The following is a 12,227-nucleotide window of genomic DNA, read 5'->3' as shown; positions in this document are numbered from 1 at the left end:
TTTGATTTTGTCAACAACAAGCTTCTACTGTCTGGCAACAGGGCACAAATATTAAATTCTGTATGTGATATTTCTCATAAGCTGCTGTGTTTTGGAATGCTATGGCAGACAGAACAAAAGAAAAACTTATCTTGGCTTAGTATCTTGCCTTCGGTTGTATGTTCACAGAAATTGGAAACAACAAACTGCTAACACAGTTTCAATTATGTATTTACTCCACACCAATGAAGAAATCAAAGATTGTTGTAGATAAAAACTTACTTATGTCAGCTTTGATTTGTTCAATTTCTTGCATCAGGCGGTGATGGGCAGTATGTTCCAACTGGTTCTGCAGAAGTGAGAGTTTGTGTGTTTTCACTTCCAACTGTTGTTTATAAGAATCATAGCTGAAAGAAAAACAAAAAAATAACTCGTGAAAATAAAATGAAATAAATGCATATTTGAAAGTTACAGTTTTAAGAATGTACGCGAACAGTGGGAAATCCTGGATGGAGTAACAACATGAAACAGGATAGTGTGTCCTTATTCAGATGTAGAAAACACACACACACACACACACACACACACACACACACACACACACACACACACGTCTCCAGAAGCTGCCAACTGGCAGTCGGGCTGTAGTGCCCTGATGTGATAGTGGCCATGGAATTTGAATGTGTATAAACTTTGCAGACCACCATTCATTCTATTGCAAGAGAAGACTCTATAAACAACCAAATCCTGAACACCAAGATCGCAAAACCTATGCTAAATTTTTCATTTGGAGCAGGGACGGCCAAGAACGTGGCACGTGTGCATGCACGCATGCCGAGCTTTTACATGCTTCGGATCGCTCCCTTCTGACATCACACGTCCGCCACTACCACACCAGCTGACTGCGCGCGCATACGTGGAACTACGAGCATGCCGCACGTGACAGTGCATTCACGTAAGGAACACCGCCCTGCTAGCATGTGGCTTAGTTTCATATTACGACTTTTGATAATATTAAGCTCTGTACAACACATCATGTTGAGCAACACTGAATCTTTGTTGGCTGTTCATACTCCTACAGAAAAATAACAATAACGCTGGGTTTGAAACTGCATTACACCAATAATATCGTGCTTCTCACATTGTCACATGTAAAATTCTTACAACATTTAAGCTGAGATATAGAAACAGACTTGAAAGTAGTCTACAGCATGCAGTATGATGTGGAATAAATGATTCCAACTACATGTGAAACATCAAATTTTATATTCTGGAACTACTGTACAAAATTTGCAATAACTACAATTCTCAACAAAAAATATGACAAATACAACAAAATTATCACCATTAATTTAATTATTTTTGGTTCATTGTAGACATAATAAAGTACATATCCGGCACAAACTGACGGTACACGGACAAATGCAGACAGTTTCTCATATTTTCGTCACTCAGATTGCCTGACTTATTTAGTTTCATAATCGAAATAAACCTTTCACACACGTATGTCGATCCAAACACTGATATAACTTTTGCAGCCTCATTGTGGAGATGGGGAAACTCTTCCCGAGGAAAACTATAGTAAAATTCCTGGACAGTTTTTACGTAAAAAAATTTGTCCTTTAAACGAGTATTACACTGCAGATCAATCAATTCCATTTGCAAATGCAGTGGAGTACTTTCAACTGAAATGGCAAAGGGTCTAGAAAATATTTCAAAAACAGATGTCAGACTGGCAGTGTCCTGAAAACGTTTAGAAAATTGTGCCTGTAGTTCCTCCAACACAGAAACGAATTCGTCAGAAGTTGCATTCTCTCTGACTTTAGAGAGCGTAGGGCAATGGGCGGTATTCATTTTTATCAGTTGTTCCTTCCACAATGCGAGTTTCTTATTAAATGCATCCACTTTTTCCATCAGATTAGAAATAAGCTGCTACTCACCTTGCAAAGTCTTATTGAGAGCGTTCAAGCGTGCAGTCAGATCAACTAAAAAGGCAAGGTCTGCAATCCATTTTGGATCTTCTAATTTTGGCTCTGCCTTTCCTTTTTCCTTCAGGAACTCAACAATAGCGAGTCTTAAATTGAAAAATCTTTCGAGGCGCAATCCTCAACTTAACCAACATACTTCCCAGTGGTAAATAACATCTCCGTACTCTTCGTTCAGTTCCATGAGAAATTGTTGAAACTGACGGTGTACTATGACATGCGACTTCAAAAAATGTACTATGGTGACTACCAACTTCATCACATGCTCCAAATTTGCATACTTAGCACAAAGAGCTTCTTGGTGTACAAAACAATGAATTCCGTACAAATCTTCTGTCGATCGTCCAAGTTTTTTATCAACAATGCTACAAGCCCATTTTGAGCACCTCGAATTGCTGGCGCTCCATCCGTGGTGACTGAAACTAACATTTTCCAATTCAGGCCAACGGCTTCAACTGCCTCTTCAACTGCTTTTGGCAAGTCGGTACCCCTCGTTGTGCGTTTCATTGGTACTAAATCTAACAGTTCTTCCGTCACATGCAAATTTGTGTCGACTCCATGTAATGGATCTGGGAGATGTTATTTTTTTTACCGTATTTGTCGATACTGAATTGAAAATGTTTTCTTATATTTTTGTCAGAATTTATTATAATTTGTCTTATTATATGTTAATTTACTTCTGTTTTTGAGAGAAAAAGCATATTGATTACTATTAGAAAATGTATCGAAGAATAGCAAAGAAACTGATTGTGTAAAATATCTTTGACGTTGGAGTAGTCTTTGACTATAGTCAGTCCGAGTCGGAAGCTAACTCTTGGTGTGTGTTGATGGAAGAACAATGTGAAGGTCGAAGTCATAAATAATTTTGAATTATGTTAGTATTATTTTTGTATTATCTGAAAAGAAGAAACTACATTTGAAGAAACTGTATTTGAAACACCAAAATGAGAGAAACACGCTGAACCACGTCATTTTCTGCAGCCGACAACGATGCATTGTGGAATCATACTTAGACAACTGAAGCCAAGACTTATATTTGCTTGCAAACGTCTAATGGAAAAGGTACTGTCACGAAATATGGCAAATTTAAGTTTATAAAAAAATAGTGACCATATTTTCAACTTGTGTAATAACCGGGATGCCATATTTCAACTGGGGACTGTAGCCGGGATATTGTGTTCACGAGATCTTCAACAGTGCTACGAGGAAGAAAATTCTTGTGTGTTAATACCAGTTTCTTCAGAATGTATGTTACAGTGTTTGTGTTCATCGGGAAGTAAAAGTTTTGGAGAAGAAATGTTTCGGCAAAAAATATAATTTTCGACAGAAGAAAATACTTCAAGAATTTTGGTCAACAATCACATGGATGGAAAACGTGGTTTTGCAACAGTATAAGAGTGTTCCAGATAAGTCACGAAACCCTCGTATTTTGTTAAAACAATATTTTTATCTTGTTTTATATTGTTGTGTGTAAATTTTTGTTCTTCACAATGACTTATGAGATTTTCGAGAGTATTGTGCCTAAAGTAGAAAGTAGTAATTTAATAGACTTCGAACATCAGGACAGGTCAAATGAAAGAGAAAGAACCGATCAATTTGATTTAAAAAGTTTTCTTGTAAATTTCACGAAAGAAATTAAACAATCAGTTGACGACAATAAGACATACTGGGATGAAAAAATTGATAACATTTTGTTGCAAGTCCAAGCAGTCAATACCCAAGTGGGTGAGCTTTCGAACAGAGTTGGCAGTGTTGAGGAAAAAATTGAATCTGTGGAAGCAAAAGTAAATGAAATTGATGTTAAATTGAGCGGTGAAATTAATACTGTAAAAAATGAGTTACTGGTAGATAGGGAAAGAAAATCAATTGATTTTAATGAGATAAAAGGGGAAATTAAAAATTTGGATGAGAATACAAAAGTTTTAGTTAAAAATGTACAACAAGAAACTGACAATCGTTTGGCTACTCTAGAAGAAAAAGTAGAATGCAATGATTTGGAAAACAAAAAATCTGTCAAAGAACTTAGCGAAAAAATTGAAAGTTTTGACATTGAATTTCAAAGCAAAAATTACAATGTCAACACGTGTAATCTTATATCTAATATTCCAGTGAAGCACTTTTCGGTAGATGGACCCTTACATCCCGTTGATTTTATGCAGTATTGTAAGGATTGTTTTTTACCTCACTCACCAGATGAAATAAAAATTAAATTTGTGAAAAAATTCTTGGAAGGGGAAGCTTTGACTTGGGCAAACCAGATTGTAACTTTGGGGATGACCTTTTCAGAATTTGAATCAAAAGTTTTGGAAAAATTTTGGGATGATCTTAAACAAACTAGAATCAAAAGTGAATTTTTGAATGGGCGAAACTATAGAGAATTAGATGGGAACATGAAACAATTTTGCAAAAGTGAACTTCAAAAACTTATTCATTTAACAAAACCTTTGGATGACTTGATCAAAATTGATACCTTAAAGAGAAGATTGCCATCAGCAATGCAGTTGAGTTTAGTTCATTGTCCTGGTAGTAATGTAGAGCAGTTTCTCAATTATATTGAAAAGTTGGATAGGGTAACAACAAGAACACACAGTGGGTTTACTCAGAAAGGTAATGGTCAAAATTGGGGAAATGACAACTTTCAAAAAAGGGAACAAAACAATTATCATGGTGTCAGTCAAAATTCAGGGGGATATAGCAATTTTGAAAAGAAGGACCATAATTTTTATCCAGAACAAGAACAACATTTTCACGTTAATAATCAACAAAATAGAGAACACTTTAGGGATCAAAATCACAGAAATTTTGATAGAGGTCAGTACAATAGAAACTACCAACAATCAGGTAATGTTTGGCATAGGAATGGGATCAGAAATGTTGATCAGAGACATTGGCAGAACCATAATCAGCAGTTCAAACAGGAACCGGAAATAAAAAACGAGTAGACGCCCCCTTGAAGGTCCGCAAGGTTGAGGCAGAAGGTGAGCATGATGAAAGGACCAATGGATGTGACTATCATAAACCCAAACAGGTCAGTTCCAAACCTAAGCTATCACATGAGGTCATTAGTTGTTACTTATTGAAGAAATTTCAAGAGGAAAATAATAATGATAAAGATAACAATTTCAATACACAAGAACATACAGTAGATAAAAGTAATTGTGATTCATTTAATTTAACAGAGTTTTACACTTGGGCAGAAAAGAAAAACACTTTGTCGGATGATGTAATTTGCAGTAGTTCAGAGATGTGTGTGAATGAAAGAGAGAATGCATGCTGTGAGAATGAAAATGTTGGTGAAAGGGATCTGGTAACTTTAGAAAGGGGAAATAATATTTTGGGGAATAATTTGAATGCGTATGACCTGAATATGTGTAATGATAATGATGTTGTTGATAAAGTTGATAATGATGGTAATGATATTGATGATGATGTTGAGGAAAGGTATTTCATTAGTTTAAATAGGGAGTTGGGTATACACATGGTTGAAAATGGATTAAATAGTGAGAATATTATAGAAATTCCCAGGGATGTTACCAGGATGAATAATACTCGCAATCTGGGTGTATGTAAAAGTGTGAATTTAGATGTTGCTGGTAAAGAATCTGACTACACAAATAACGATGACACATGTATAACTTCTTACCTAAGTGAAACTTTTGTAGATACTACTGATACACACACATTTCTTATGAATATATGGCTGAACAGTGAAACTATTTCTTTTGACAAGAACTTTAGAAAGATGCTTATTAATGTATGTGAAACTGTATGTCCTGAGTGGTGGAAAAAGATGAGATATTTTATTTTTGAAAAGCTGAAGGATAAGTACTTCAATAGTATACAATGTGATTTGGATGAAAATTCTTGGCTATTTGAGATAATAGAGAGTACTAATGACAATTTTGTATCTTGTGCAAATTTTATAACTGTGACAAATAATACATATAATGGTATACCATATGATTCTGATAAGTATAGGTTTGGGGAAATTGAAAGTGATTTATTACATGAGGATACAGGTTCTGAGAAAAGTGATCAATTTTGCAGTCCTTATATAAAAGTTCAAATTGGGTCATGGATTGGTAAATGTTTAATCGATACAGGAAGTGAGATCTCGGGAATATCTGAAAGGTTAAGCAAGAAATTGAAAGTGGGGAAAGATTATGTTGAACTGCCAGTTGTTGGGATAAAGATAAAAGGTGCTACTGGGAAGAGCAGTAAATTGGTAAAAAGCCAGGCTTTAGTGACATTTTTAATTGAAGGCAAGTTGTTCACACATGGATGTTTTGTAATTCAGGAATTTAATGAGGATTTTCTTTTGGGTATGAATTGGATAGTAAAAGTAAATACAGCATTTGATTGGGTTGGAAGAAAACTTTTGATAGAAACTAGTGAAAGGGAATACATTCAGACAAATTTTTTGAACACACTTGATGATCAGAGTAATGGAAATTTTGACAGTATTAATTTACTAAAAAAAAAATAGATTGGAGAATACTGAAATTCATAGATTTGATACTGATGAAGTTGAATTTGGGAATTTAGTAAATTTGAAAATTTCAGAAACACAAAATTTATCTGGGGAGCAAAAACAACAGTTAGAAAATCTGCTGTGGGAATACAGTGATGTTTTTAGTGACATACCTGGTAGGGTAAAGGGTTACCAGTGTGAGCTTCAGGTAAAACCTCATGAACCATTTTTCATAAAACCATACACTATTGCAATATCAAAAAGACCTGCTGTTAAGAAAGAGCTGAAAAAGATGGAAGGATGTAATATAATAGAAAGGAGTATCAGTGCATATAATAATCCTCTAGTAGTAGTTTCGAAACAAGATGGTGGAGTAAGACTGGGTTTGGACGCTAGACACTTAAACAAAATTTTGTTCAGACAGACAGACCACCCTGAAAATATTGATGAGTTACTCTATAAATTTACAGATATAAAATATATGTCAAGTTTGGATCTAACTTCGGGTTTTCATCAAGTACCACTTTCGGTTAATTCTAGAAAATATACTGCTTTCTTGTACAATGGTAAGAGTTACCAATATTGTGTTGTGCCATTTGGGTTAAATTCTTCTGTTTCCGAATTTATAAGAGCTTTGGATCATGTACTGGGGCAAGAACTTGCGTCTAAACTGATAATCTATGTAGATGACATTTTGGTTACAGGGAAAAATTGGGAGGAACATTTTTTGATTTTGAAGTCAGTTTGTGAAAAACTTAGAAAAGGGGGGATGACATTGAAATTAGAGAAATGTAAATTTGCAGTTTCTGAATTAAAATTTTTGGGTTATGTTGTCACAGACAAGGGAATTTTGGCAGATCCAGAAAAAATTAAAGCAATTTCAGAAATTCCTATTCCTAAGACTAAAAAACAATGAAAGTCGTTCTTTGGGTTATGCGATTATTACCGAAAACATATAAGTGATCAGAGTCTGAATGCACCATGTTTAAGTCAGTTACTTAAGAAAAACACTGTTTGGGTTTGGGATAAAAGTTGTCAGGAAGAGTTTGATAAAATTAAGCAAGAGTTGAGGAAGCAACACTTATTACACAGACCTGATTTTAATTTACCATTTTGTTTGAACACTGATAGCAGTAATTATGGGCTTGGAGCAGAGTTATTTCAAGAAAGAGTAGAGAATGGAGTTAAGATACATTGTACCATAGCATTTGCAAGCAGAATGTTGCTCAAGCATGAGAAAAGTCATAGAAAATCCACACCCTAATGCTTATCGTTTGGTGTATCTTAAGTCAAAGAAATTATTTGGTCTTAGGAATGTTGTCTCTTTAAAACTGCATAAACAGAAATCATAATTTCAAAATTTAAATAACCTATTATCATCTAAAACAAAAGTCCTCCACTGGAATATGCTTGTTAGAACAAAACTACCTGTACAACCAAGTATGTATATTTGCATGTATAAATTAATAATTTGAAGTCACATGTTAATTGAAACTGATGAAAAAACACTGATGTAACAAAGATGAGAGAAAGATTTATTTTTACTTTTTTACAAAAAAAGTCTCCCTAGTGAGCATTTCTGAATTTTTCTAATTTTGGAAGCTAAGTCTTCCCTGTGGGTGAAGGCATGCATGTGAGGACATGCATGCAAAGGCATAAGTTTCAAAACCAATTTTAGATAAAACCTCATGATATATGAGCAGTTTATTGTTGTTTATACTGATGTTGTGGGGAGCAAAAGTACTCTTCATAAAAATGTGACTTGTAGTAATATTGTAGTAAGGAGAGGCAAGTGTATATAAACAATTGCAAAAATTTAGATAATACTGATGTATCTTTAGCTGTACTAAAAAAAGAAAAAAAAAAAAAAAAAAAAAAAAAAAATTTACAAAAAAAAACATGACTAATAAAAAAATATAAAAATTTTAAAAAAATCAGAAGTTAAATATTAAAAAAAAACACTACACTATATATGTTCATGAGCCAGTTGGCACAGTGTGACCAAAGAAGTGGTTGTAGATATCTTATTCTAGCAAAGGAGTTTTTACCTTTCTATTATTTTCAATCTGTATGCTGTATGTTAGAATATTTCTCATGTATGTTTTATACCATGTATATTTGTCATGTCAAATAATTTCTTTACTTGAATTTTTTTTTGTGTATGAGATTGATGGGGAAGTATCATTGCAACAACAGCCAGTAACAAGTCCACAGATTCAAAGAGTCCAAATTTGGAAGAGGTTATCAAACTGCATTATTAATGTACTAACTGTGTAATACAGATCCATCACTGAGTGTTGTCGGGATTTTATTGTATATGTCCATAACAACAAAAGCCCTGGGGAGCAGTTGTAATGGATCTGGGAGATGTTATTTTTTTTTACCGTATTTGTCAATACTGAATTGAAAATGTTTTCTTATATTTTTGTCAGAATTTATTATAATTTGTCTTATTATATGTTAATTTACTTCTGTTTTTGAGAGAAAAAGCATATTGATTACTATTAGAAAATGTATCGAAGAATAGCAAAGAAACTGATTGTGTAAAATATCTTTGACGTTGGAGTAGTCTTTGACTATAGTCAGTCCGAGTCGGAAGCTAACTCTTGGTGTGTGTTGATGGAAGAACAATGTGAAGGTCGAAGTCATAAATAATTTTGAATTATGTTAGTATTATTTTTGTATTATCTGAAAAGAAGAAACTACATTTGAAGAAACTGTATTTGAAACACCAAAATGAGAGAAACACGCTGAACCACGTCATTTTCTGCAGCCGACAACGATGCATTGTGGAATCATACTTAGACAACTGAAGCCAAGACTTATATTTGCTTGCAAACGTCTAATGGAAAAGGTACTGTCACGAAATATGGCAAATTTAAGTTTATAAAAAAATAGTGACCATATTTTCAACTTGTGTAATAACCGGGATGCCATATTTCATCCACCAACATCAATCGCTAGTTGTGCTGTGTCCGAAATGTCGGTTGACTCGTCCAAAGCAATAGAGAATGCAATAAACTTGCAGGCACTATCAATTAACTGCCTGTAGACATCCGCTGCCATACCAGCTATGCAGCGAGCTATTGTCTGTCTGGAAAGACTAATTTCACTAAACTTCTTTACTTTCAGTGGCGTCAAGAGTTCCTCCGTCTCAACAATACATTCCTTAATGAAATCACCATCACTGAAAGGCTTATTCGCTCTTGCAATTTTGAGCGCTATTTTGTAGCCTGCTCTTAAAGACAGGTCGCTACATCGGTTGCAGGCTAAAAAAATGAAACAAAAATTGAGTGAACTCTAAATTCGAATTCTAGTGACAAATATGTAGAAATACAAACATCAGAAACACAAAGATTTGTAAGTGGTACTCACGTTCGGCCCGTCTCACAGTATAACACTACGTCTTCTTAATTCCGCCAACTTGTTTGATCTATCAACCCAACTAAATCATTAAGATCTTTGTGTGTGGTGTTATAATGCCATTCTATTGCAAATTTGCGGGGCCCGGCGAGTATGCGGCTGCATAATAGACATTGAGAATTTTCATCCTTCTCTTCGAAAAAATATTGCAATTCCCATTCAGCTCTGAAGGCTCGTGACATTGTGTCACTACCCTGCCTCTTTGTGAGCGTGTGTTCCATTGCAACAACCACTGTACAGTACTTATAAACTTCATACGAATCACTAACAAATAGCGAGGAATAAACATGGCTGCTACTACGAATCAACTAATGCACCCTATGCCGGATGAAAAGATGTCGCATCGCACAGCTAGTCTAATGCCGCGCCGTGCTGCGAAAGACCGAGGAAAACCGAGTAGTGGCGAGGCGGACCAAGCCCTGGATGGCACGCGTGAAGCACATCTGTACACGCGCGCAGTTTGGCACACCGTTGCTGTCCCTGATTTGGAGTACGCTGCTTAGTTGAAATGATGGTTGAACAATGGGTAAAAAAGATAAACAGCACCTAGAAGTGAAATTCATGTGGTTACGGAAGAGAGTCAACAAAATGAGCTGTGGTCAGAGGTAAACAAATCAGAAGATCCTACAATAAATACATAAAGGAAGATGAATAGCGGTCAGGTAGCAGGGAGAAAGACAACACTTCTGGGCCACATATTAAGACATAACAGATTTTTGAATGCTCAGTTATGAAAAATGAGACCAACATGGGCCCCAAAAACAATTCTTTGAAGATCTCAGACATGCACTGAGTTACTAAAAGCCTGAAGAAGTGCTGAAGACAGAAATGTAACAATCGGAAGGAGACTATGAAGATACTGAAGCACGAACCACACACTTCTTACATCCTGTCAGCAGAGTAAAAAGATGAACAAATCTTCTGAAGATATTAGTGCATCAATCTAAATGGAATATGTTCTTTCAGGGAACATCGTAGTCGCTCCACAAAAGAACCACACATATGCAACAAATCCGCACACATTTTTCCTGAATCTAAGGATGAAAAAGTGGGACATGCAGATTAACTGCAATAAGGCTAGTACCACACCAGCTCCAACAACAGATCCCATTACACTGTAGTACTGTTACAGCCTAAGTACGCGACATGTCAGTAGCCCATTAGATGTGATGTATTAAGCACTTGTTAATTATGGATACAAGTTCTTGTTACAGCTCATACATGGCTAAAGAAAAACTTAAAATATATCTAAAAACAAAGATGATGTGACTTAGCAAACGAAAATGCTGGCAGGTCGATAGACACACAAACAAACACAAACATACACACAAAATTCAAGCTTTCACAACAAACGGTTGCTTCATCAGGAAAGAGGGAAGGAGAGGGAAAGACGAAAGGATGTGGGTTTTAAGGGAGAGGGTAAGGAGTCTTTCCAATCCCGGGAGCGGAAAGACTTACCTTAGGGGGAAAAAAGGACATGTATACACTTGCGCACGCACACACGCACACACACACACACACACACACACACACACACACACACACACACATTTGTAAGGTAAGTCTTTCCGCTCCCGGGATTGGAATGACTCCTTACCCTCTCCCTTAAAACCCACATCCTTTCGTCTTTCCCTCTCCTTCCTTCTTTCCTGATGAAGCAACCGTTTGTTGCGAAAGCTTGAATTTTGTGTGTATGTTTGTGTTTGTTTGTGTGTCTATTGACCTTGTAGCACTTTCGTTTGGTAAGTCACATCATCTTTGTTTTTAGATATATTTTTCCCACGTGGAATGTTTCCCTCTATTATATTCATATCATTAAAAAGCAAAACTTAAAATTATTGAAGAAGCAGAAAAAATTGGAAACTGTGTGGTGGAGGAAATATGATGTGGGTGAGGGTTGTATTTGTGACAGGTGAAAAAAACAAAATACGGCTTTAAGAAACGAACAGCAATTGCCGGGCATTTTGTGGCCACAATGCAAAGCACCTGGACCTAGGAAAAAGGCTCTGCTATTATACAGACCAAACCACAGGCTTTAGCCAAAGAACTAGGTGTCACTGGTTTTGAAGCTAGCCAGGACTGATTATCAAGATTTTTCAGTCAACATGGATTAGGCCACTTGATGAAAACTACCATCTTTGAACTGCTTCCAGGGGATTATGAGCAAAATTTGAATTTTCATTGCTACATCATAAATTTGCACCACGAACATTACAGTGTATCATCACAAATTGGTAACACGCATCAAAAGGGGAATCGAGCATCATGATACAAACTGGTGGCAGTGAGAAGCAAAGGAGTACAGTGATGTGTGTAACTGGTGATGGAGAAAAGGTAACACCTTATGTGATATTTAAAAGGAAAAATAA

General features: G+C 35.7%; 1 protein-coding gene across 1 annotated transcript in view; it reads right to left on the bottom strand.

The window, feature by feature from the left end:
* The window catches only part of LOC124615690 (structural maintenance of chromosomes protein 2), a 174,315-nt gene that overhangs the window by 37,227 nt on the left and 124,861 nt on the right, over nt 1-12,227 (bottom strand). Inside the window, exon 15 of the mRNA XM_047143723.1 lies at nt 262-386. Within this exon, the coding sequence (XP_046999679.1) occupies nt 262-386 (125 nt within the window). The remainder of the gene's footprint in view (nt 1-261; nt 387-12,227) is intronic.

This window comes from Schistocerca americana, chromosome 5 (genome assembly GCF_021461395.2).
Source record: "Schistocerca americana isolate TAMUIC-IGC-003095 chromosome 5, iqSchAmer2.1, whole genome shotgun sequence".
Taxonomy (NCBI): domain Eukaryota; kingdom Metazoa; phylum Arthropoda; class Insecta; order Orthoptera; family Acrididae; genus Schistocerca; species Schistocerca americana.
Note: the sequence above shows the minus strand (reverse complement) of the source record. Positions and strands in the feature narration are given on the sequence as shown.